The sequence below is a fragment of the Vidua macroura genome, chromosome 3 (assembly GCF_024509145.1).
Source record: "Vidua macroura isolate BioBank_ID:100142 chromosome 3, ASM2450914v1, whole genome shotgun sequence".
Lineage (NCBI taxonomy): Eukaryota > Metazoa > Chordata > Aves > Passeriformes > Viduidae > Vidua > Vidua macroura.
This window is the reverse complement of record NC_071573.1, coordinates 88,197,193-88,224,637: the sequence shown is the minus strand read 5'-3', so window position 1 is coordinate 88,224,637 and position 27,445 is coordinate 88,197,193. Positions and strand designations below refer to the sequence as shown.

At 34.8% G+C, this 27,445-nt stretch overlaps 1 protein-coding gene across 1 annotated transcript in view; it reads right to left on the bottom strand.

Annotated features, from left to right (window-relative positions):
- Positions 1-27,445, bottom strand: part of EYS (eyes shut homolog) — a 725,122-nt gene that overhangs the window by 658,772 nt on the left and 38,905 nt on the right. Inside the window, 3 exon segments of the mRNA XM_053974015.1 lie at positions 7,302-7,416; positions 12,579-12,706; positions 14,550-14,743. Of these exon segments, the coding sequence (XP_053829990.1) occupies positions 7,302-7,416; positions 12,579-12,706; positions 14,550-14,743 (437 nt within the window).

The window sequence follows — 27,445 nt, the reverse complement described above, 5'->3', positions numbered from 1 at the left end:
GGGACACTGACGGACAGGCTGGACACAAGGGTCTTGGCTTTTCCGGGGTGCTAACAGACAAAGTAAATACTGAGGGCTGAGTAAACTCCCCACACCAAGGGTCGAGAAAATCTCCCCTTTCAACATGACAAGGGCTTATAAGAAGGATGGGGACAAACTTTTTAGCAGGTTATATAGCAATAGAAGGGATAATGTTTGTAAAGTAAAAGAGGGTAGATTCAGTTTAGATAAGAGGAAGAAATTTTTCACAGTGAGAATTGTGAAACGCTGGAATAAGTTGGCCCGAGATGTGGTAGATGCCTCGTCTCTGGAAACATTGAAGGTCAGGTTGAATGGGACTCTGAATAATCTGACATAGTAGAAGATGCCCCTGCTCATTGATAGGGATTTGGACTAAATGACCTTTGAAGGTCACTTCAAACCCAAATCATTCTGTGATACTATGATCTTCGATATGATGTGCTCCTTCATATGAAACCCTGATTTTAGGTAAAAACAATTAGGGGTCTCAGCAGAAATATGTCATAACTTGAATTAATTAATTATTTAAATAAAAATTATATGCTTTCATTTCTCAAATATGGGTAAAACAAAATTATGGGTAAACCAAAGTAGAATTCTATCCATGTACATCTCATATAGAAGGTAGGAAGATGAAGTTATCTTTTGTGTCATTTGAGCAGGTGGCATCTCTCTTTACATATAACTTCATAAAATAATGAAATTTTATTAATATTTAATTATAACATAAAAAGACAAGAATGTGCATTTTTTGAGTTTTTGGTAGCAGATGACAAAAGGGCAAATATTGAAGAGTGAAAAATAATCATCAAGAAGCTCAAGCTAGAAACTTACTGTACAGTGTTGGAAACAGCTGCCAAAGACACCACAAATTTATACAGCACATGGATAATGTGTGTCTGATCTTACTGGTATTAATAAAGAGGTAAAAAATTATTATAAGTTATGTGCTTCAGAAATACCTAGTGCTGAATTGGCTGAGTGAAATTTTATGGACTCTTTCTACAGACATTTTCCTTATCTCAAGGGGCCAGCTCCTTATTAGATAGGGAAGTCAGTGAAGAAGAAATTTGGCGAATTTCTGTGTCTTTGAAAAGTGGTTTAAACTTGAGCACAGGCTTGATTCTAACTTCACAGAGGTTGCATTTAAAAATAAACCAGAATATTTCTGTTGGTTACATCTGGTGTGCTTCGATGTCCATTTATATTTAATTATATGCTCTTTTACCATATAAACTCAGATCCATTGTACAAAGATATCTGAAATGATAAGATGATAACAGTTTTAACTAAATATTTTTCATTTAAATTTTCTCTTCAAAAGAAGGGCATTTAGTTTATTACATGAAGATTTCTACTGTTTATTAACTTCTGTACAGCTCAGAGATAATTAGCAGCACATATGAAATGTACCTGGGGTGCTTTGATGGTGTTTATTTCAATAGAATAAAAAAAGCAGGAAAATTAATTTTGATAAAGTCCAAATTAAACACTGAAGAAGGAAAAAACTGTTTAGGGTATTTTAAAATTTATGTGAACTCTTCTGTAGAATTACTGCTACTGTGTGAAAGAAAATTGACTAATTAACTTTTGTAAAACGAGCCCCTAATGGAAGTATCTGACTTTGAACTACTGCTGTTTTGAACACTCAGCTGGAAGGACAAACACAGGAGAGACATCAATAGAATTAATGATAGTGGCAAAGTGGCTTCACAAAGATGAAACTATAATGTTCTCATATGGTCCATGGGGAGAAACAGTAGGAGAGACTGTAGATTTTTTTTTAAACAGGAAAATGACAATAATCTATTTGATATGTTGTACATAAGTATAAAAATCCCATCTGAGAGCAGTAGACTTCACAGTGCCAATGTTCATTGGTTCTAGCACTGGTTGTAGAGCTCTTATAAATATTCATAATAATTTTATCACTCTAACTGCTTTAATATATAATATACCAATTATATTAAATATTTGTTTCTTTATGGCTTTTTATACTCAGAAAACAAACAGTGAGAGATGCAGTGCAGAGGGCTTTAAAAAAGCCCCAGTGCATTTTTCTTAAAGAACTGAATTTGTTAAACAAGGTAACATTTCCTCTCAGCTATACTGCCTTTTAGTGCTGGATATGTGATCTAGAAGTTATTTCTCCTCTCATGCAATAAACACAAACGGCTTCTCTAAGAATAAGTTGGAGGCCTGTTGCCACATATGCCACAGCACATGCCGCAGTTGAGATGGCCATGGCACACAGAATATCGCCACACAACTTCAGGAGGTTTTAAGCATTTGCCCATACAGAGCAACACCATACCACATCAGAAGACCTCAGGCACCCACCCATACAGAGTAGCACCATATCACATCAAAAGGCTGCAAGCATCTGCTCCTTTTGTTCTTTAACCCAACCTTTTATACCCCTCATGTTCATGCATTGCATCTGTGTGCCCTCTGTTCCCTTTGGTGATTGTCTCATTGCTTTCAATGCTGCTCACCTGCTGTTCACAGCTTGGGGTGAGGCTCGGCCACAGCCCCACTCCCAGTTACCACAAACTGTATCTACAGAGGCCTTCTTAGGGCTGTGAGATCTAAGCAGTATGACATAGCTCCATTTTGGAGATTATTGCCAATTCTGCATAGAGGTGCTTTGCTTCTGGGTTATAAGTTCCGCCAGACTTCTGGGATAAAGCATTATCAAAAAGCATTAGGACTGAGAGTGGCCTCTCAGGGAAAAGTTTACTAAGAGGACCAGAGCAGTGGACTTTCCACAAAGGTTTTCCAGGCAAGTCTGTGGAGTTTGGCACTGCTCACTGCTCTTTTACAAAGAAGCAATTTGATTCCCAGCCTGACAGCTGGCTGATGGGCCTGGTTCTGCACCCACAAAGGCAAACTTCATCTGGAAGGGATCAAGCCTGGACCTCTGTCTGCCTGATTGCAATTTCTGTACATGTTCTGCTGAATGAAGGCCACAAATCAGCTTGACATGGGGAAAAATCACAGGAGAAAGAGATGTTCCCTCCTCTATTCTCCTTCCCACATTGCCTCAGAAGGAACATATTATCTTTGGTGAAGACTGTTTTCTGTGTTAGTATACAGTCTCCTGCTTTGCTAGAGAGCACAGTAGTCTTTGGGTAGAACATATTTGCTGGGGTTTTTATCTTCAACCACAACAGTGTGGCCCATGGTGTTACTGATTATTAATGTATATTTATAATTTTACTTTATCAACCATATATCCTCTTGGTGCACAGTTTATTGTTGAAATAGCTCAGATGCACCATGAAGCTCCAAATATAAAATCTATGGCTCCATTATATGGATGTGAGATCAAAAGAGTAGAACATGAATAACCACAGAGCCATCTGCAGGGTAAGTTTTTAGATACCACTGTTTTCTATTATATTAATTTTTGTATCTTCTTACAGTGAATCATACTATTAGATAAACATTATTAAATGTATTTCCATATAAGAAAGCAAAAATTCTGGTGACTGGAGAACAATTTTCTGAAGGGAATTGACAGGAATGGATCTGTTATCATTAATCAGTGTTCTCCAGGCAAATTACTTGTAGAAGTTAAAACCATTACTTCTTTTTGCTTAGCTTCACTCTCCCTTAAAAGCAGGATCTACTTCCACTGCACTGTAGGAACATTAGTTAGAAATCAGCAGCATTTGCTGTTGTTCTTTCTGAGAGTACCAGGGATCCACTGGCAATTTTTCCAACACAAAATTCCACATGCAAGTGTCAGTACAGCTTCTCAGAGATATTTCAAACATTTTCTTTGAATAGCCAACAGTAGGTGTAGTGGTAAAACCTAGAATAACAGAGATTGTTTTCTCTTTCTTTAATGCTGCCCTAGTGTGCATTTGCTTGCCAACACAGTTCTGCTGTTCATGCAATATGTATAATTTGTTTAGACCTTGTCTCAAGTGTAGTGCTGGCAAATGGAAATAGACCTTACAATGACATTGCTTCCTCTTCATCTTTCAGCTTCAGTTTTTGTGTCTACATAACTCAGTTTCTTTGCTAGCTGTAAGCACACAGCCTTACACGAATCAGTGGTCTGTCAGGATGATGGGAGAAAGGCATATTGACAAAATAGACTTGGATATACTATGCAGACCATATAAGTTGAAAGATAGTTGCTTGTAGCATAGTTAGGCAAAAAAAAAAAAAAAAAAAATTTTTTGCGCTCTACCATAAGTGGAAAGCATTTTTAATTTCCATGCCCTTCCTATAGGAAGTGTGTGGCAGATCACAAATGGGAGAGTGCATAGCAACCACTTTAGACCTGAACTTTCTTGTCCCTCAAATGTACTTCTGTAGGTAATCATAAGTGACCTGTAAATTCTGTCATTTTTATGCAATTCAGTGGTTTCTCCCTCGAAAGTAAAGACAGCTAGTATGCCAAAGACTTGACAATTTTCATACCTCAACTTTCCCATTATCATGTTTTCAAAACTGTGATCCTTTCCAGGCTTGTAAACTCCAGTAAACTAGAGATAAATAGATAGTAAGGTACTTGATCCACCCTTGGGACCTAGAGGAAAGCTTTACATCCACAAGTGATTTCTTGTTTGTGTACTCTCTTTATCGGCTTTCACAGCCCAGTCTGTGCCAGAGGCTTTACTGGAGCCATTCTAAATCACTGGGTGAACCCTACTCAAGCCACTCCATACCCTGAGGTGGTTAGCATCTGGCAGCAGTATGATTAGCATGAAAAAAACAACAGCTCTTTTTTCTCTATCATTTGCCTTTTGGGCATTGCTCATATTTTCCCTGTCTTCAGGTAAAGATAAGGAAAGCAGTTATCTACAGCCATAAATTGTTTAAGACAATCAGATTAAAAGCAATGAGAAAATACTATCAGCTGCAAAACAAGAACACGACTTTTCACTTATAAAATCCGTTTAAGAAAAAGAAAAGTTGCCAGGAGAACAAAAAAATCTATTGAAAGTGTATCTGTGGGCAGATGTTTAAAAATATTTTTAAGAAGCAGGTTATCGTATTGTCAAAATAATGTAGTTAAATAGTTTTATTGAATAAAAATCTGCTGTAATCTGAAATTGGTTCACACATCAGTAATTGTATGATTTCTGCTCAAACTGTTTTGATTTATTTATTTTCTTAAAACAGCGCCCCCTGTCTTCTCAGTAGGTGGAGTTATTTATAATAAAATATGACAAACCAGTGCATTAGTTAAAAACTTTTCTATGGTATGGATATAAAAAAAAAGAAAGTGCTATATTATATTTTCTTTAGAACTTTTATAATTTCTATATTCATTCTTAGAAGTAGTTCCAACATTGCAGCTGCAAATCAGGAGAAATTCAATAGCAGACTTCTTGCAATAATTGATAAATTAATGGTAAGTAATAGCATTTTAAATATCAGTACTTTTTGAGAGAGGAAGATCTGCTCATGTTCAAGAATTGTGTTTGTCACCTGTTAAAATTATATGTCCAAATGATAACCATATTTCTGAAACTGAGTCAAAGCTGCAGTGTTGTCTTTTTGTGCTTTAGAAACCAACAAGGTGAACATCAAATCTTATCTTCTTCAGAGCCCAAATAAAATGAAGGGATTTATGTTTTCACTATTCATGACAACTTTGGAAAATTTAATCCTTTTCCTAACCTTTTAATACCAGTGAAATGTGTGTGCTGCATTGACTACTAGAAGCAATCCACAGTAAGGCCTTCAGCCTTCTGTGGGAGTTATGGGGTTTGGATCCCACAGCAGTAGATCTTCATGAAATTTAATGTCTGGTGAAGTTATTCAGAAGGACAGGACAGATGTGACCTGGCACTGATCTGATGGGAAACTGCTGAAACACAGCATTAGACCATATTACCTAAAAAGCTTTTGAAAATGCTCCTGCTGTAATCAATAGTACATAGAAGGAGCAGCTGCTCAGAACCATGCATAATACTTTTATCACTTTGTTGCTAATGTGGCTTCAAAATTTTTGGTACCAACAGTTGAATATTTTAAATACAATTGTTCCTTTTCTTTTTCTTCTGAGAAAAACTGGAAGACCACAGACTGTTTTAAGATTGCAAATCTATATGTACTTTTGATAATATTATTTTAAATTATTTATTTATTTTATTTCATAAACCTATTTTTAATAGAGTTTTCCTCATTTGCAAACTTTTTTAAAAACAGTTTAGGTGATATAGCTGTCTATGATGAGCCTTCATGGACAGTCAAAGAAGTATGACTACTGGAAAATGCTTCTATATATACAAGTGCTTATTTTTGACTGTAGGGATTGTCTTTCTGTCTTCATCAATGGTGCAGTGTCATATTTTAACATTCACTTTGAGCTAAAAGTTGCCTTCTTTGTCACTGACTATCAGGAACACTCATTACTGGACAATTCATATTCTTTTTTCTATGCATACAGCGTTGAATTTGCCTCTCATAGAATGCATGTTTTTCTAAAGTAGTGCAGTCCACTTGGAAATACTTATCATATTTGTGTATTATTAACTGCTCTACCATTTTCTGTGGTCATCTGCATACAGAGGAGAAGGAGACCCCAGAAACTACAGGCCTTCAGTTTATAAGGGAACCATTGCTCAGGATTACAGGAAGAGATTATTTTTCCTCAATTTGGAGTGAATTAGGTTTGGGAGCTGATCAGCCTGTGTACAGTGACCATAAAAAAAATCAGAGGGACAGGCAGTCATCAACCATATGAATTTTAACAAGGACAAGAGCCAAATTCTGCACCTTGCTTAACATTTTCAGAAGCAATTTAGAGAGTTAAAGCAAGCAGGTCTAATATTTTTTTTCCCAAACTGTCTGTTGGAATGAATGTCACCACACTACAGTTTCATCATCAAAGTTTTAAATTTGTATTAATTTTAAACATGTTTATATGTAGATAAGTCATTTGATTCTGGTTAAAATAATGACAACAGATGATCTTAATTCAAGCAAAGTATTTTTAAAGGCTGCAACACAGCTGTGATTATCATCTTTGTGGGAAATGACACTGGACCACAATTAGTTATATATTCTTTTTACTATAAAAGTACCCTTCAGTTATCTAATTTGATATAGTACTAAACATGATCTCAGTAGAAAAGTAATAAAAAAATCCATACTACCCAAGTGAGCTGCCCTTGTGGTATCGATTAAAGTAAATAAAACCTGTAATATTGTGCCCCTCTTGTCTCTTAGATTAATGAACGCATTTCAAGTTTGCTTGTCTGAAGCTTTTATACTTTGGAACACTGAATTAGTTTAACATGTATTAAATTACTTACAGTGAATCCTCCAATTATATTAAGACACAATCCTTCATTCAGACAGTTGATGCTGAGCAGCCTGCAGTAGTCAATTATTTCCTCACAGTTCTTTCCAGTGAATCCTGGCATGCAGCTGCAAATACACCAGTGTATTTTAAAGAACTTGCATTTTAAAAGTTAATTGTATTTAATTATGTTCCATAATTCTATTAAATTATGTTCTTGCAGTAACAAAACAAGTCTCTTATGTTATCTAAAATAAACAGAATATGCTTTCAAAAAATTAAAAATCCCTTGCATGAATCTGAATAATTTTGCTTTTTCATAAATAATTTCCTTCACTGATTAAAGTATTTTCACACCAATATTTCATATAATCTTCCAGGAAAAAAAAATCTAGAATGAGGTAATATTTAATAAACAGTTATAGACAAGGTAACAAGATTTTGGAAAACTATTAGAAAGGATAGGTAAATTGAAGCATCAGAGAGTTGTTTTAATATAAAAATAAAAATGTGATAAGTGAGGCATAAACATCAATCATTGTTAATGAATAAAGAGTAGTATAAATAGTAAATAATGACATGCTTAATTATGTAAGTAACAGTCTAGAGACAACAATGCATAGTTGTTTACGTGCTTGCTTAATTGTAGTCCAGTATTTTCTTTAAAGAAAAAAACTAGCATTCAATTTTTGTGACTGTTTGTTAGTTCCATGTGATGCCAATGGAGTGATGGATAACTTATTTCTGTAAAAGGAACTGTAGAAATTTCTTCTGCTTCATGTCAGCACTTACTATTAGTAGGAGAAAATCCTTTCCTAATGTAGCCTCCCATGTTAAAAAAAAATCTCATACACAAATAAAAGATATGCAATTCAAATGGATAGTAAAGAAGTCTTATTTAAAATCAATAATGGAACAATGTAGAAAAATATTCGAATACTTATGTCTTTATAGATAGATAATCCTTGAAAAACACTCTCACTATGTTCTTACAGACCCAGCATGTTCCCCTGTCTAAAGGCCATTTCTGGTATCATGGAAAGAAAAGATTTAAGAAGAGAAAGAAAATGGCCAGTTACCTGAAAATTTGTGTCTGTAAAAGAATCCAAAAGTAACAGATGGGAATTTCTTTAGCTGTTTCTAAGAGGTAGTTTTTTTCAAATTATTCAGTCCAGAAGCTGGAAATTATTAAGATTATACAGAATTGTTTCTGGTTTTCCTATGTTCTTGCTCCTAATAGATATGAGATCCAGATGTATTGCTTATGTTTTCTCATTTAGTAAAAAACAATCTAATTCCTGGTTTCAAAATTCATGAACTCAGTTACGCAGCATACTAGAGTAAGGGATATATTAACCACAGCAACTTCTTGGGCAACAACATTCCATAGAAAGCAACTGAATTAACTATGCTTTCTAAATCAGTTAAAGATGTTTGTCTGTGGGTATGGCTCTGAGTCCAAGGAATGCACAGACACATTTAGCATGTCCAGAAGCTTAAGACATTTATTGATCTTAGTTAAGTGTTAAACTGGATGGATAATCAGAAATCCCTGGAAACCAACCACAATTCATGCATAGGACCATTTGGGCAGAGGTAAATGGATATGGAAAAACCTTCTGTAAATGGTTATATGCTTTGAGGCTGGTATAGACACAACCATATAAGAACGCTTTAAGCAAGTTGCAATGCACCACATAATCCTCACCTTCCTCTTGAAAAAGATGCTACATGCAATCATATTTTTGCCATTTCAAGTACTTCACTTCAAAATTCTCGTGAAGTCTATTCTTAACAAAGTTCTAGTTCATGTATTGTAGTTAAAAGTTTTTCGTAATAAAATCTACATATGAAAGGAATGTAAAGTAATAATAAAAAAGGTTTTGTATATTTTCTTATAATTTATAAATAACATCTAAAACCAAGTTCAGAGCAACTCAATTACAATATTTGTTTTTACTGATGATCTGAAGTGAAAGAGTTCCTAGATTTTTTGCTTCAATCTATGATAATTTCATTAACTAGATAATTTAGAAAGACAATTTTAGAAGTGGCTTCTTCTAATTTTTATATTTGCTAATTTTTATGGGGTTTTTTGTTTCTTTGTTTGTTTGTTTTTGTTCCTGTTTTGCAATAAACATACTAATGTCAGGAAAGGGAAATGAAGTTAACAGGAAAAAAGAGTTGACAGTAAAGTTCCAAAGATGGCACCATCAGAATGTATTTTCTCAGAACAGCCTTTCACATTTTTTGTGACTTTTTATTATCATAAAGTACATGGATAATAGAAGAAGATAGAAAGCAAACAATCATAGTTTATTTTGATGGATATGTTTGTTCATTGCCTATTTGAATTCACTTTAAATTTTGACATTTAAGAAAAAATGCAACTATTAGATTCTTAGCACAAAGTTGTGTGTGGTATCAAGACTGAAAGGATGGAATTAGAATAGGAGATAGTCATATATCATAATTGAAGTGGGGAAAATTCAATTGGTTCTATTTCATTATATGTTTAGAATGGAAAACAACTGCTTTTCCAAAGAAGGAAGGATATGTTGAGAAGAAGCTGGGATTGTGTAGGATATAAGAATGTAGTTTGGGCATAAGGAGAACAACATAACATAGGGGGAAGCAAAATAGAAAGTAATGAACTAAAAAGTTCAATTCAGCTATTATTTTAACTTGTACATGCATCTGACCTAAACACCATTACATTTATTTATGATGTTAAAATGCTATAGAAGTGGATCATGTCGCAGTATGACATGTAGTATTACACCAAATGTAGTATGAAACACATGCAGTTTATTGTGGAGTGACTAGACAGAGATATAACATACAGTATTTGACAATGATTACCAAAAATGAATGAAATATTCACTTAAAATGTTGATGAGCAGCTACAAATCTCCCAAATTAAAGCAACATAATTAATGGTAGATTTCCTTTGGGTAAAGTGAATTAAAACATGAATCACAAGCAGAAAGTGTCCAAGCCTGTGATTTTAGAAAACTGAAACTGTCTAACCACTGTTCCTATATGTCCTCTGAAATCCTCTGTTATTCAAGTAGCTAATGCAGAATATGAATTTAAAAAGAAAATTTTGAATTCTTAAAACAGTGAAGACTGCTGACTGTTGAACTTCTCTATCTGTCAACACCTCCTTTGCATTTCAGTACTCTGGCAAGATTGCAGCTCTCACAAAAAAAACTACTGAATGTGATCTCCTTGTGAAAAATATGTAATTCATACTACTTCAAAATGCTTTCTCTCACCTAAGTGCCTTCTTTCAAGTACAGAGGCATAAATACTTATATTAACTATTTCAGGTTAAGTGGTGGAAAACTAATTTTAATTTCACAAAAAAAAAAAAAGAGAAGAATATTTTTTATTTATTAAAAAAAATCAAAATTATTGCAATCAATAATTGAAGCCTTTGAGGACTGAATGACATAACTAAGGCAGAACACTGGAGATTTTCAATAAGCAATTGGACAGGGTACTAGATAATCTCATCTAAAGTCCCTTTCCCATGAAAGGTTGGACCAGAAGACACTTCAAGGTCTCTTTCAACTTGGGCTGCTCTATGAGTCTCTGATAGTATTGTATATTTATTGTGTTCTAATATTCTGTGATTGTATTGTAACCCTCTGCCTTTGGACAAAGAAAACTGTGAACTTGTGTAGGATGTGTCAAGTCACCTGTTCTGGATATTTCTCTGTGGAAGATATAAGCCACTTTCTGGAATTTTCCTCCTTCATCAAGAATGTCTGGTGGACAAATTGGTTGCCAGGGTTGACTGTGTGGATTGAACATTATTCACAGCGTTCTTTCTAGGTTGTCAGTTCCCTTTTAGAGTATTCTTAGTGTTAATGAGCTTATAACCCACCCCAATGTAAAATGGTTTCTTAATTGGCCATTTTTATGTTCTGTTATACTGATCTAAATGATGATTTCCATGCTTATTCTCCCATGATATTTTCAAAGGAAAGATAGCTTAGCCACAATGTTTTCCCATAGACATTTTTATTAAACAATTCCTATGGTACAATGAGGTTCCTCGTACAGACCATTTCTACAAATACTTTGTGGAATTATAAATGATTCAATATGTATAACAGGGCCAGGATAATTTTTATGACTTCTTTTTTGGTTTGGTTTCTGTTAATAAAGGCAATATACATCTGGATATTAATTGTTCATATTATGCATATTTTTAAATGCAAACTTCAACACATTTCATACTAATATACACATATTGTGGGAAAGACTGGCTATATAATAATAAATAATTAGCTTATATTTCGGTTTAAAGAATTGGAAAATGAATGATCACTGATGTTCTGTGCTTTAAATATCTGTATGGGAAGATCTAACTGTATATGAGCTTGCATATGTCTGTTTGTATGTACATCTGTATTTAGGAGTGAATAAGAATGAAATTGTTAGGATTTTTTTCTTTGGGAAAGTGTAAACAGTTCTACTTATATTCTTATTCAAGTCTTCTCAATTGAATCTCTGCTGATGCACTGTAACTCTATGTTCTATACTTTTATATTTTTTTTAATTTTCTAAGTTCATTAATAATACGTTGTCAGGCTTTTTTTGTATCACAGCTTTCAATTTTCTGCTTTTATGAATATCCTAAAATTTAAAAAATGTTTACTTCAGTAATGCTTATCTGAATTTACTCAGGCAGCAAGATAAAAGCCAAACAAAGGGGAACAGGATAAATTGTATTCCTTACTGACATAGAAAAAAAAATCTAAAAATCTATTTAAACATGAAATTAAATTATACATTGGGTCACTTCTGGTATTTCCAAATGGATAATTTTTAGTGTGATCTTTCTGAATTAAACAGTTTTCATGTGCTTCTTGACGGATCAATTTAAAGTCTACTAATGCATGTCTGTGAACTATAAATTAAATAAGTTCCCTTATCTTTTCAGAAACAACATAAATTTCATGCACCCTGAAAGGGAGTGGCACATTTAATATAACTGTCTCAATTGTCATCAGTGTTTTAAAATTTATATATATTTTTAATAGTATTAATAATGAAAAAATTTATAGCCCTTAAATGCTTTAAATCCTTTTGTATTGCTCCCAGAGTTTACAAGAAGCCTAACAGAATAAAGTACAAAAGATAAATATGTATTTTTAAAATCAGAAGTTTATAGTTTTCTGTGTTCTCTGTGAATGATGACGTCTTTTCTTTCTGTAGTCTGTGTGATATCATCAAGTGAACCAACAAAGTACTGAAATAAACTAATTTCCAATCTTACCGGCAGTGATAGTTTTGCTGGTGAGCTACACAAGTTGCATTATTTAGGCAAGGCAATAATTCACATGGATTCAGTATTCTCTCACAGAACTTGCCAGTAAATATTGGCATACAGATACATGTCACATCCTATAGAAGAGAGGGAAATTAGAAATAATTATTTGTTTTACCCAAAGCAGTACAAAATTTCATGCTTATGATGTTTACATCCATTACTAGAGAGATCCTAACTAGGACAACTTTTCATTATACAAAGCAGTCTAGTCTCAGATAGGTTGCAAACTTAATTTAGGACAAGTAGAACAGGCCTTGCAGCACAGATTATACCATACTTGAGTTTGCTAGATGGAAATATACCAGCTTTAAAATTGCTGTTTCTCATAACTGAATCAAGAAGGAGTTTTATAATTAATTTGGGGTTTTTTTTCTCATTTCTGATTTTGTTTCAATGTAATGTTTGCATCTTTTAAACACTAACAGTACACAAGGTACATCAATAACCAAACTGTCGCTAACTAGAGGAGGAAAGAAAATTATGGATAACTATTTTATCCTTTAAGATAAAGCACAGAGTCTATGCTTCACTTTAACAGTGAAAGACATCTGTCAGTTACTGCAATCTCTAATTTGAACAGTAAGAAGAGTAAGTTATTGTACAAAACAAAATATTTCTTAGGGCTGACAGTCCCACCCATATTTTTCTATGCTTTTCATAGGCCTTTTGAAGTCAGAAAGTAAAGGAAAAAGTAAAGGGATTTGTTCCCCTAATGAAATTGGAAGTGGTTAGGTGTTTCTTTAGAACTGGTCTTAAAGGTATAATCAGGAAACTTCTCCCACTGAGACATTTCTATACATGTGAAACAAACTACTACAACTGTTTGCTTACTGCATAAAATAGTTTGTGCTAGTATATCTAGTAGACCAAATATTTAGATAGGTTGCATAGCTTAGAAATCTATCAATTTATTCAGCAATTTAGATGTCTCTTTTTCTCTCTGTGTATGAATATGTATCACTGCTATGTGATACATAAGTGCTAAGCTTTTGAACTCTTCTTTCACTGTTTTGATTCTGTACAATCACTGCTATTTGCAATAAACATGCTAATGAAAGGACATCAACAATTTATTTTGACATACTACCAGGTATGACTTTATTCTTAAAACTTCATTACTTCTGCATGAATTTATTCTATTTTACAAAAATAAAAAAGAAAGAAAAAAAAAGGAATTAAAAATTCATGCCACATGAAAAGCAAGAACAAGACAATAACTAGTTAATAAAGATTACATGATGCCTCATGTTTGTGTCAGATGATTTTATTAGGGAGAGGAAAAAAGAAATAAAATAACGTGGGTAGTTTCTTAAGTGATCACCATGCAATTGACTTGAAATGGGGAGTTTGGGGGTTTTTATCATAAAAATATTATAAACAGAACACATTGAGAAAATGCTGTTTTTTTCATGAAGCATGCAAAACTAGTTAAAAATTTACATTGGAATTAAATGTTTTGACACTTTCATGGAATAGATCCTCCTGTAAGGTATGTCAAAGCATATGGATGACAGGAAGGTGATTAGAAACAGACTATATGTCTCCACAAAGGGAAAATTATGTCTGACTAATGGTGTCTTTCAATGATCTAGTAACTCCATTGATGGGTAAGGGAAGAGTAAGTGATAACATTTGCCTTGACTTCTGTGAGACCTCTGACATCACCCCACACATTATCATTTTTGCTAAATTAGTGAGATAGGAGGAAAGTTGTAAATGCTTCATCCCTTGAAGTGTTCAAGGTCAGGTTGGATGCAACTTCCAGCAACCTGATCTAGAGTAAGAGGTCTCTGCCCACTGCAGAGATGTTGGAAATAGATCATATTTAAATGTTCCTTCCAGCCCAAATCATTCTATGATGCAATGCTGTAATTCTATGATTCTGTTCAAATAGGGATCTCTAACATTTATACTTACATTTGGCAAATCGATACATGTACCTCTGTTCTGACATGGCCTTGAAGAACATTCATTGATGTCAATTTCACAGTTGTGACCAAGAAAACCAGAAGGGCAATTACAAACATATCCAGACTGGTTATAATGGCATATACCTCCATTCAGGCATGGCTGAGAGGCACAAGGATGACCAGGTTCCTCACAAAATGGACCTAAAATAAATAAACATAAAAAAAATACAGTGTTGGAGTGATGCTTGGCATGCTCTTTGACATTACTTTTTTACTATGTCATGTTTCCGTATTGTTTCTCGTTGTTGTTGTTGTTGTTGTTGTTGTTGTTGAGGGATTGAGAGTCTTTTATTAATTGTGTGTCTCTAATTTTTTTTTACACTGTGAAGCTCCAATTACAGCCTGGGACATCTGTAAGCTATCACCATCTAAAAGCAAAGAATTTTACATATTCCCAAATGCTTTATTTGTTTTGGTCAATTAACATAGTAGGAATCTCTGGGAGCGAGTAATCCCATCTGTAGCAAAGGAAGGATGTGACTGAAGCCATGGTCCTATAAGATGCTGAACAGTCACTGAACATTTCACTGCAGTTATTATTAATGGAAGCTGAATCCAGAGGATTCCCAGACCAGGAGGGTTCTTCTCATTCCTGTTTACAGATCCAGCCAGTACTGAACTTGAATGTGCTTTCAGTGAGCAAACACACAATCACATACATAAACACACTACAAATCTGCTGGCCATGTGAATCACCATGAAGAACACCAGTCACCATCAAGAACAGTGTATTTTCCCTTAGATAAACACAAACAGCAGTCAAATGAACATAAGCAGCAATGATGGCTCAGACTTTTTCCTTATCTCTGGCTAGTTAGTATTGAAGGTCAACAATGACCTTCAACACACTCCTTCATTTTCTAAATATAAAGATAAAACCTCATTAGTGGATGCCTCAAGAACCAGCATAGATTATAAGTCTGTCTGATTTCCATATCCAGATCCTGAATCTCTTGCTGACTTGCTGTCTCAGAGCTTGAGTCATTCTAGATCTGGATGTCATTCTAGTTTCTGGCTGGTCTAGTTCAAATATCTATCACTCCCCACTATGAGAGATGTTAACACAGAAGTAGTAAAGAGACTGTTACTAAGTCTCTGTTGGCCTTGCAAGAAAACAATCTGCAAAATTTCCCCAAGTTACCCTCTTTAATTATTTGAAACTTCCATGTCTCTTACAAAATTCTCCCTTCACTGTGAAATTCAGTCCTTGCTCATGGTGGTCTGTGTAACATTTGTCAGCCACTTATCCTGTTACTTGTTGAACTCAGCAGTTTATCATGTTATGTCCAGTAGCTTCTCATGTTCTCCTAAATTCTTGTAACCCTAGGAAGGATTTACTGATCTGTCTTCATACCTTAACACTTATGAACTGCCTAAGTATTTTTGACAATTAACTCTTTTTAATCCTGTGACATCAAAGATGAAGCAGAATTATAGCATCTAAGAATTTATTTCCATTTACTTCTGGAAAATTATGTATCAAATATGCTTTTCACAAACATTTTACTTTGGTGCACTGATTCAAACCACCTCCCTAATACATACTTACAAATTACATCAGAAGATTTTTTTAGCAATTTGCTGTAGCAATAATACAGCTTTGTAATAAATTCCTTCTAAAGTAGTAATATATATTGATTCAACATTTTCTTAGTAAGTTGAACCCACTGACTTAAAAATAGATATTCATAAAAGAATAAATTATACTTTGCAAAGAGATGTATAATTTCAAAATGGTAAACAAAATATTTTTACTCAAATAGTAAACTTCAGGATAAACATAAATAATTAATTTAAAACCACTTAATAAATAAATATGTGAACCTCCAATAATTTAATTATGAATAGAATAGCTATCTAAAACAACTGAAAGTATGTGGAGCAACATTTACCAGAAGATTGAAATATCACACTCTGTCTCCATTATATACCAGAACAGCTGATGTGACAGGGTCAAAACATTTTCCTTTTTTTTCATTCAGTTCATTAGAAATAGTTATTCCAATAAGGCAAAATGAATTGGATCTATCTTTTATGACAGATTATTCACTTGCCTTTAGCATCAGAGGGCACTCAAAGAATCTTTCAAAATTTTTTTGCTATCCCTCATCACCATAGTAACCAAATTACAGTACATTGCAAATTCCAGAAGTTAGGGCTTGCTAATAGGGATAGCTAAGGAGGCTATTCCTCAGAAAAAGGCTATTAATCGGTATTAGTGCATATGTAAGAGAACATTTGTAACATGAAGTGAAGGAGATTGGTCAATTCTCTCTTATTACCCAACTTACTATCTAGCTGTCCTGTCCTACTTCAGTACAACATTGTGCCCCAGTAGTACTCATAGAAGGGGTTATTAATCAAGGCTCACCCAATTTTTTCTCCATTATTAGTCACATTTGACGTTAATGGGTGCTCCTGTCCCATCCACAATAATAATCAGAAATAGGAAAATGAGCAAAACAGTGACCCCATTTGCTCTACCCAAAGGAAAACCAGAAAGTGAAGTCTCTCTAGGTGACTGGAATAATGAGTTTTTCCTGCCATTGTTTCTACTCCTGAATCCATTCACTCCTCCATGCTTTTTTTGTGCTGCCATTAGTAAAGATTTCTTAGCCTCTTCTTAAAAAATGGCTCTCAATGGGATTATTAGAACAAGGGAGGACTAAATGAACAAAATAGGACAGAACAATGAAGACCAGTGGGGGAAACCAGATGAAAGAGATGCCTTTGGTAATGTAATGCTCATTTCTAGCAAAACTAGGAGAATGGTATTGTTCTGCTAAAAAAAAAAAAAAAAAGTGATAGTGCAACATTCTTTTAAGAGAAGACTAAAGTAGCTACAAAACGATTAAAGAAAAGCATGAGAGTGGATAGGGAAACACTGTCAATCACACCATGAGAAATACATAAAGGAAAACTGCAGGTTTCAAGGATGGCAAAAAAAAAAGGAAAAGATATTTAGCTTATTGCTCTTTTCTCCTTAGCATTTCCTTGCAAAGGGAGCATTTTTTTTTTTTTTAATTTGGGAAAGAACAGTGCATTCTGTATAAATTGATAGCCAATTATCTAACTAGGTGAAGGGGTATTAATTTAAATGAAGATATTGACTCATGGTCTAAAACACAAGTCACATCTACCAATGTCTTTTATGAAGAATTCAGTCTTGAGCTGGATTTTTTCCTTACTCATTGACAATAATTATGTCTTTGATATTCTTCTACTTTATAATTCCCTGTATTCAGCATCTTATGTGAAAAGCAAGAGCAACATTCTTTCACCTTAATATCCATGCCTTATGAGTTTGACAAATCAACTCAATAAATGGAATTCTGGAGAATTAGTGGTTTGAGGTTTTTATTCTATCATTCCCAAACCCGCTGTCACACTCAATCTATTTGCTAAATAAGATTCAAAGGTGACTTGATTACAGTTCTTGGATGGGGAAAATATTAAGCAGTAAAGGGATCATTAATTCAGAGAGGAGAGTGTAAGAAAAGCAAATGACTGAAGAGAGAAGCAGAATGATATAACATAAGAAAAACCTCACATATTTTTACCAGAGATCTCTTTATCTGACTACCATGAAAGAATTGAATTCTCGATTTGCTGTTTTCACATCAATGCATTTCAAAAAATACTTCTGTAACTGCTTACAGGAAGACAACTATATAAAAGAGGACATACGTAATATAACAAGCTTTAGTCAGAAGAGATGAATGACTGATCCTCTAAACTTTCAAATCTATTTATCTACTTTGACTCAAGATGTATACAAAACCTTCAAAAAGTTGTGCAAATCAGAAATTATTTCTCATTTCTTTTACTAAAATGCATATGTTTGGTCATTATAAGTGGCTCTTGTTGCAATATGTTTAAATAAATACTGAAATTCATATCCATGTTAGAACTTACTGATCTCTTGAATGTTGTGTTTAGAAGCAAGGTAAAGAAGGAATAGGATAAAAGTAGATCTTTATAATCTGATGTCAAATGCAAGCCCCAGAAAAAGGACAATATTTAAACAATGAACTGTGTAGCTAGGATCAGCACATCAGTCCAACTAGTACATGCATATTTGAAATGTTTGTATGTCTTCTGCAGACTTGAGACTAAAATTGAAAAAAAAAAAGGCAAGGCAAATTTTCTTAACTACACAGATTTGATACATAACCTTCAATTTTACTTTGATATCAATAAAAACATAGTATAGGAATAGTATGTGCCCTAGATTCTGTGCATTTCTGTTACCAACAATTTCAACAGAAGTAATTTTTTCCTCAGTGAGACCCAAAAAGAGACATTTGCTGAAAATACCAAAGTTCCATTAGTACTCACTGATGAATGATCAGCCACTCAAAGATTATTCAAACTCTCAGGAAGATAAATGCAGAAAGCATGTTCTAATGGGAGATCATGGAATCACAGAATAATGAGGTTGGAAGAGACCACTTAGATCATCAAGTCCAACCTATGCCCTAACACCTCAACTAGACTATAGCACCAAGTGCCATGTCCAGTCTTTTTTTAAACACATCCAGAGATGGTGATTCTACCACCTCCCTGGGAAGACAATTCCAGTACTTTAGTATTCTTTCGGTAATTTTTTTTTCCTAATATCCAACCTATACCTTCCCTGACGTAGCTTGAGACTGTGTCCCCTTGTTCTGTCAGTTACTGCCTGGTGAAAGAGACCAGCCCCCATCTGTCTACAACCTCCCTTCAGGAAGTTGTAGAGAGCAATAAGGTCACCTCTAAGCCTCCTCTTCTCCAGGCTAAACAACCCCAGCTTCTTCAAACGTTCCTCATAGGGCTTGTGTTCCAAGCCCCTCACCAGCCTCGTTGCCCTCCTCTGGACACGCTCAAGCATCTCAATATCCTTCCTAAACTGAGGGGCCCAGAACTGGACACAACACTCAAGATGCGGTCTCACCAGCGCCGAGTACAGGGGAAGAATGACCTCCCTGCTCCTGCTGGTCACACAATTCCTAATGCAGGCCAGGATGCCATTGGCCTTCTTGGCCACCAAGGCACATTGCTGGCTCATATCCAACCGGCTGTCGACCAGCACCCCCAGGTCCCTTTCCGCCTGGACACTGTCCAGCCACACTGTCCCCAGCCTGTAACACTGTAGGGGATTTTTGTGGCCAAAATGTAGAACTCGGCACTTAGACTTATTTAATTTCATGCTGTTGGACTCTGCCCATCCATCCAACTGATCTAAGTCTCTCTGCAGAGCCCTCCTCCCTTCCAGTAGATCAACACAAGCTCCCAGCTTAGTGTTGTCTGCAAATTTACTAATGAAGGACTCGATGCCCTCATCCATGTCATCTATAAAAATATTAAATAGAACTGGTCCCAGCACAGAGCCCTGAGGGACACCACTGGTGACTGGCTGCCAGCTGGATGCAGCACTGTTCACCACCACTCTGTGGGCCCGGCCATCCAGCCAGTTCCTAACCCAAGAAGAGTGCTCCTGTCCAAGCCGTGGGCTGCCAGTTTCTCCAGGAGTGTGCTGTAGGAGACAGTGTCAAAGGCCTTGCTGAAGTCTAAATAGACAACATCCACAGCCTTTCCTGCATCCACCAGACGAGTTACCTGGTCATAGAAGGAGACCAGGTTGGTCAGACATGACCTACCCTTTGTAAACCCATGTTGACTGGGTCTGATACCCTGGCCATCCTGTAAGTGTTGTGTGATAGCACTCAGTATGAACTACTCCATTATCTTACCTGGTACTGAGGTCAGGCTAACTGGCCTGTAATTACCAGGATCCTCCTTCCTAGCTTTTTTGTAAACAGGTGTCACATTGGCCAGCTTCCAATCATCTGGAACCTCGCCAGTGAGCCATGACTCCTGATAAATGATGGAGAGCGGCTTTGCAAGCTCATCTACCAGCTTCCTCATCACCCTAGGGTGGATCCCATCTGGTCCCATTGATTTATAAATATCCAAGTGTCCCAGCAGTTCTCTGACTGCCTCTTCTTGGATGACAAGAGGACCATTCTGCTCCCTGGCACCACCTACCAACCCCTGAGGACAGTTGTCTTGAGGACAACCTGTCTTACCACTAAAGACTGATTGATTCCAGAAACTTTAGTGTGGAAAAAAAATAGTTATCAGCCTGATTGAATACCCTGATTAAAGAGGAATTTCCAAAATATTGAAACTATCATGAGTAAGACCAGTTCACCTTTGTCTTTCAATATAATGAATTCTTGTTTGCTTTACTTCAATAAAATAAAAATTGAGGAAGATTAAAAAGCAGGAACAAATGAGTAAAGATTATCTGATAGACCAAAATGAAAGGTAATGAATTTTATTTTAAGGAACTGAACCTTATTTCCAGCATCCTCTGTTGTTTTTACACATGAAAAGAATAAAATCTTTCACGAAACCAAAACTAATGGCAGAAGAACCCCAGCTTGTCCTTGCTCAATTTGACTGTATCCCACCTAGTCTTCCTTTCTATGGTTTCATTGCCATGTTATAGTGATAACCCATTTAAAGATAAAGGACATTCCTGATGCCATTGATAAATGTCACTCAATTTGTTAACATATGACATAGTGACACTTACACAAATATCTGAGTTTACTGATTAAAATAATAGTTTCTATTTCAATTGCAGTGTTTCTGGACTTCACATTTATGGAAACATTTCTCTTCCCAAGCAGCAAAATATGTTAAGAATCGTATTAGCATACTACACTTTAATATGATATAAGTATTCTCAATTTGTTGTTCCCCTAATGAAAAGTCAGTATTTTCTAGGGCAGTTATGCATAAGGCAGAGTAGACTGGTTCAGGAAACAGCATATGTTATTGTCAATTATTTGTACTTGTTCAGAATAGAGCAATAATATTTCAGGGTAAGGATAAAAAATTAAGTTACGTAGTGGGAGAGAGATTTATTTGGAAGAGAGATTTATTTTCAGCAAAATTGAAGCAAGTGACTGCCACTTGATGCAATCAATGACCAAGATATACAATAGGCAGTAGACTGAATATAGGCTGAGTATGAAGACAAGTATGAAAATTTCATTGTTTAAACTACTGTTAATATTTTAATATGTTCAGCTTCTATCTAGAATTATAGAAACCTGCACAATGTCCTTACACATGTCATTAATATGTATTATGCAAATGAACAACTAATTAGTAAAACAATTCTTTTAATCTGATGGCCATCAGATTTCAGTTTATTCAGTTGTGAAAAACTTTCTACGATTAAATAATTCCTATCTTTTTAGTTCCTATAAAAATTTATTAAAATTAGTTTAGTCCAGTCCACTTCTTGTTTCCACCTTCATGAGCTTTGTCATATGTCCTTCCATTTAAATGTAAAACTGAAAAGTATTTTTAAAATTTTTCTCTGTCGAATGATCTTATTTTTTTCTGTTTAAAAAGATCACTGAATCACAAGTTCTTGTCTTACATAACTGGACCCTGAAATATATCAATATATCTATTACTGTACTAAAAACATTAAACTTTTAAATTCTTTTAAATACAGTATTTGCATCTTCATATGCATTTCTAGTCAAAACTGATGAATGATACCTTGTTTTTCATGTAGATGAAGTTTCGGTAAAGTATGAATCAAAATGAAATCTACTTTAGGCACTGTAAATCTAGGTCTCTTTCATGGAGTAAAAATCTCTGAAAGATTATAAGGGCTATAATCCTAATTTTATATCAAAAAGGAAGCATCAAAGTTCACTGATGTGCTTTATAGAAAAGCTCCAATCAGCATTCTTGAAGATGGAAATTTTAGAAGTGAATGAATAAGAACAACATTAGCTTCCATCAGAGGGAAGCCTATTAGAGAAAAAATTACCGTAGTGCTGGAAAAAACTCATCAAGAGTCCTTATAAACTTTTAGTTTTACCTCTTATCTTGGCTAACCACAGTGTTCAAAAAATAGTGTAAGCTAACAGAACTGGTTTGATCCTGAGCAGATGCCACACTGGCTGCTGCTAAGGCAGTGTGCATAGGCTGTTCTTGCTTCTGGAGGACTGTTATTCCCTGGGCAAGAGCAGGGCATCACTCTAGGTGTAAGAGATCATATAGCATTCCTCACCTAAAATCACTTCCTAGTGCCTCAGTCTGTTGCAGAAAGGGGTGTTCAAAATGCTGCTAGGGGCATCAGGATAAGAGCTATAATGTTCAGATTGACAGGTATGACTTTTGTCAAGAACACCAATGCTACATCACTAAATGCCCAGATTTAAAATGATCTTTCTCTTTAGAATCAGCTGAGGGTGTTCATCTCTTAGAGATGAGATCTCACCTGGGATTCATGGATTTGCATTGTGCATGAGGTTTCTCAACATGGTTTTTAAAGGTATGAATGGGAAACACACTTCTGATTAAAATCCTAAATGAAAACAGACCAAGCAAATATGCTAAGCAGGACAGACATTTTCTTCATTAAAATGAAAAAGTATATGTGATTCCAAATTAAAATAGGTTGATAAATAAAAATTTTAGAAAGTAGGATACATAGGTATACATTTGCAAAAAAATATTGGTAAATACATATATATTTTAAAAAATTATTGATAAATCTGTGCTAATAGGTTTACTTTGCATAGTAATTTATTCTGAGGGCCTTCTTGACACACTTTTCTTCGGCAAAGTGATATAGGTTATATTTGTTGCATTATTCTTAATTCAGTTATGCAAGATGACATACCTTTTTTGGGGGCAGTCATAATTGTGTTTATTTATGATTTATCTCAATGGAACCTCACATAATCTAGTGTAAATCAGAAAAATCCTATAAAACACATTGGATGGAACTAGACATAAGGCATCAATATATACACTAGGTAGATTTACCAAATTCCTTGTCTTTCTTTCTTTAGGAATGGAAGTCAGCAGATGAAGAATAAAATTTAGATATTTGGACACCAAAAGATTTAGGCTAATACCTGTTGAGAAACAAATAAAGAAACTGACCTGCAATTGAAAGTTCCATAAAAAGCTTTTAAAAATTGGCTGTAACATGCCTGTGCCATACACCTCAATATTCTGCAATCATGACAATGTCATAATAAATGTAAACCTTTAAGAATTCTAAAACTATACAGAGGCTTTTTGCTGTTGATGATGATAATTGCTATTATCCATCTTATTGGCAGTAATTTTTTCAAGAATTCCTCTGACACTAGGATAAATTAAATGCAATAATTTATATATTGACAATGGGCAGTTCAGTTAGTTATGTGAATCCAGAAAGAAGAGTCTTAAATAAATTAGCCACCAGAAAGTTGGTATTCTTTTATTTCTCTGCTAATATACTTTTTAGAACAGATGTCAGGTGATTAACTTTCTCCTCTCTCCTCAGTGTTACCACACTGAGTGATGGCAAAAGATGTATGGGCTGAAAAATCATGTCACTTCATGAGAACACCCAAACACGTTCCTCCATAACAAATTATATGATGTGTGGCTTGGTCTCTTCTCTTGTTTACAGTCAAAACTGTTTGAGAAGACAAAAAAAAAAAAAAAGCTTGTATAAACATGTGCCAAGCCACTTACAGCTCTGTACATCACCTCTAAGTAAACAATATACAGCTATGGGCAAATGCAGCTCACAGCAATAGCATATTATACACAGCTGCAAATACTGGATTTAAAAATATTGAAAAACTTTCACTACTTTGAAATTTTCAGATGGGAATACACAGTTGTTTAAACCCTTTAATTTCCTCAAACAGCTAGAATCTTTGGAATTCACTAATTTGTATTAATTCTTATTCCTTTAACAAAATTATTTTCAAAATCAGTTTGATGGATGTGAATAACTGAAGCCTGTGATTCATTTGTCTCCATGGTTTCACAGCTAATTATTGTTAAAGATTATATATCTTCTTTTTCTAATCTTTAGTAGTGTGGAAGCAGGTATACAATTATTCAAGAAGAAAGAAATTGACATAGGGAATAGTCTTATCAAAAGATAATTGATTTGTCAAGTCTTTGACAAAGGAGTCTATTCAAGATATATATATTTACTTTTGTTTCATCCTCAAAAATAACAAGTCTAAATGACAGGATACTTCTTTTACAGTGAAAGAGGATTTTGGCTGAGATGAATTCCTACTAAATTGCTTAACAATATTCAGAAACATGACTGTAGGCTTGAGACAGCTACTAAAGACCTGGGAGATATAGCCACTTGAAATTCTATAACTGAGGTAAGGGTTGAAAAGAAATGCAAATTATAGGAATATATTCTGGGAAGGTGTGCCCTTGGGCAACTGCAGAGTCCAGGGACGTGTGCTAAATAAGGGGAAGTCTGAGACAGCACACAGAGTCTGAGAAAGGGACAATATTTTGAAGAGAAGCAGGACACACCATGTGATATTGAAAGTGAGAGCAAAAGCATGAATCTTAGGATTAGAGAAGCACATCACAGTAACACAGAACCAGTAGGATGGGCTGAGTAGTTACCAATAGACCTGTTTTATACCTTCTGTATGGTAGGAGAGAGAGAAAAAAATGTCGAGGATAGATGTTTAAATAAAAATAGTTTGTAACCTGAATGTTGTTGGTGAGGAGAATAGGCTGTTGGTGTTTTATCTTGAATATTTTGATACTACTGATTTTTTTATCCTAGCTACAAAATTTTAAGCAAACTGATTGTCAAAAGGTCTCAAGAGGATTCAGTTGGGTTAATGTCTAAAATGCAGGTTGGTCAAATGGATAAAATGTGGGGTATGTTGTCAAGTGACCACATCACATCATCTCATAATCCAGATTTATATTCTATAGTATGCATTAATTTATTGTAAATCATTATTCTTGTGAAGAAAAAAAAATCTCTACGAGTACATATGGAAGAAAATCAGAAAAACAAGATAAGTATTATTGAGATTTAACTAAGTTTGTACATCTGTACATTCTATTAGAATTGTGATGAAAAGTAAAAGATCTACTTATTGTTCAGCTTGTAACATTATTAGATACTGAGAACCACCACAGTATTATACTGTTTGCAAGTAAACCAACCTTCAAACATTCAAAATTTCTCAGAACTGTAACTTTTAGTCTCCAGTGACCTTGGGTATATTTCCATTTGGGTATATTTCCATTTCTTGACATCCATCATCATTATTTAATGGGACAAATGGGTGTGTTCAAATCCCATCATATTGGGCTGAGTAGTGCAAGCACCTGCCAGTTCTGGAAGCACTGTAGAGGTACAATGTGCTCAGAGCAGGAATAAATGCCAAGGCACTAATGTTGAAAGAATAAGAGAGTCTGAGAGTCTCTCATAAAAAGATTAGTAATTTTCAAAAGCTGGTAATATCAACATGGCTCAAACATTGTGATGTAATTTAAAGGAATGGAGGCCTGGTATTGTAAAAGAGGCCTTGAAAATTGCAGACACAGCATGCAGTATATGGTAGTACAGGTATGGAATATTTGGAGGCAAGGCATACTCTAGGCCCTGGAGACCCCACAGTTGTAAACAACTCACCAGTGAACAGTCAAAGAAATGCAGGCCTGGAAGTGGACAAAACTGGTCTTAGAAGCAACAAAAAGAACAGTATCTAACATCCATAAACCCCACCACAGATTGTAAATACAGATGTAATTTGGAACTACAGCCCAATGAAGAAAAAGAAAGGTACATAAGGATGTTAGCAAACATATGCACATTATCCTGAGTGGATCCTAGAGCAATAAAGGTAAAACCATCAGCACAGATGTCATATTCCTCCTGGTGAAGGACTACAGATGTTCACAGAAACGCCCACCGTAAAACACCCCTGGTGCCAATGACAGTAAAAGGAGCAAGGTAAGGGAGAGCATCTAGAATAGGGTTGGAAATTAAGAAGCGTGTATATATAAGAAGTTTACAAGTACTATTATTGAAATATTTTCTTCACAGATGAATCTTAAGATTTCAATTATACCGTAATTGTTTGGCTTTATATTTACAGCATTTTGTCCAGAATCTTGCCTTTATATGTCAGTACATAATGACACATAATGATGTGCAGCAAGGTAATGGCAGCAATATAACAAACCCAAATCTGATGAAATACATGGAAAGTGAAAAAAAAAAATTAATTTAATAGAGACGACACTTTCTGGGTCAATGAGAAGACCCCTTCAGTGTTAAGTGAAAATTCTACAGAAGACTGTGTTTTCTCTCCCCATTTTGGAGATTTGTGCTCAGTAATGTATATAAAGCAAATATGACCTAATTCAGCAATTTTAAAAATAGATATTCACTCTAACCCCTGTTAGAACCAACAGTTTAAACTGGACACCTATAGAAGATGGTTCATTCAATCCAAAAAACATATCTAGGACTCTTTGTTCATGGGATGTTTGCTTTTCTTCTAACTAAAAATGGCAAACTAAACAAGTATTTCATGTTAGATACCGAACTCTAGACATCTTATGTTTCATAACATGCCGTCAGTCAATGAAGGATACCTCAAAGTTTGCTAAACAAATTGATTCAAGCTAATCAGATAATAGACTTTTACAACAGATTCATCTTCAAAAGCATTACCACTCTAGCAATCTCCAAAGGCTAATTGGTAAAAATGGGGTTTTTAAGTCTGTTGCTTTTACTGCCAAAGGGGTAAAACATATTTTGAAGTGATTGACTACTGTTTGGAAAAAAGTCCCATATCTTGCAAGAAAACCAACTTCAAATATGAGGTATTCCTACCTATCTATTTAGAGATTTCATTCACACATATACTAATACATTAAAATGGGCAATGATTATGCAACCTTCCATTTTCATATATGGTGTTTTTATCTGTGTGTGCAATTTTGATTCATTTTGAAAAATGCCCTAGATTTAAATTATCT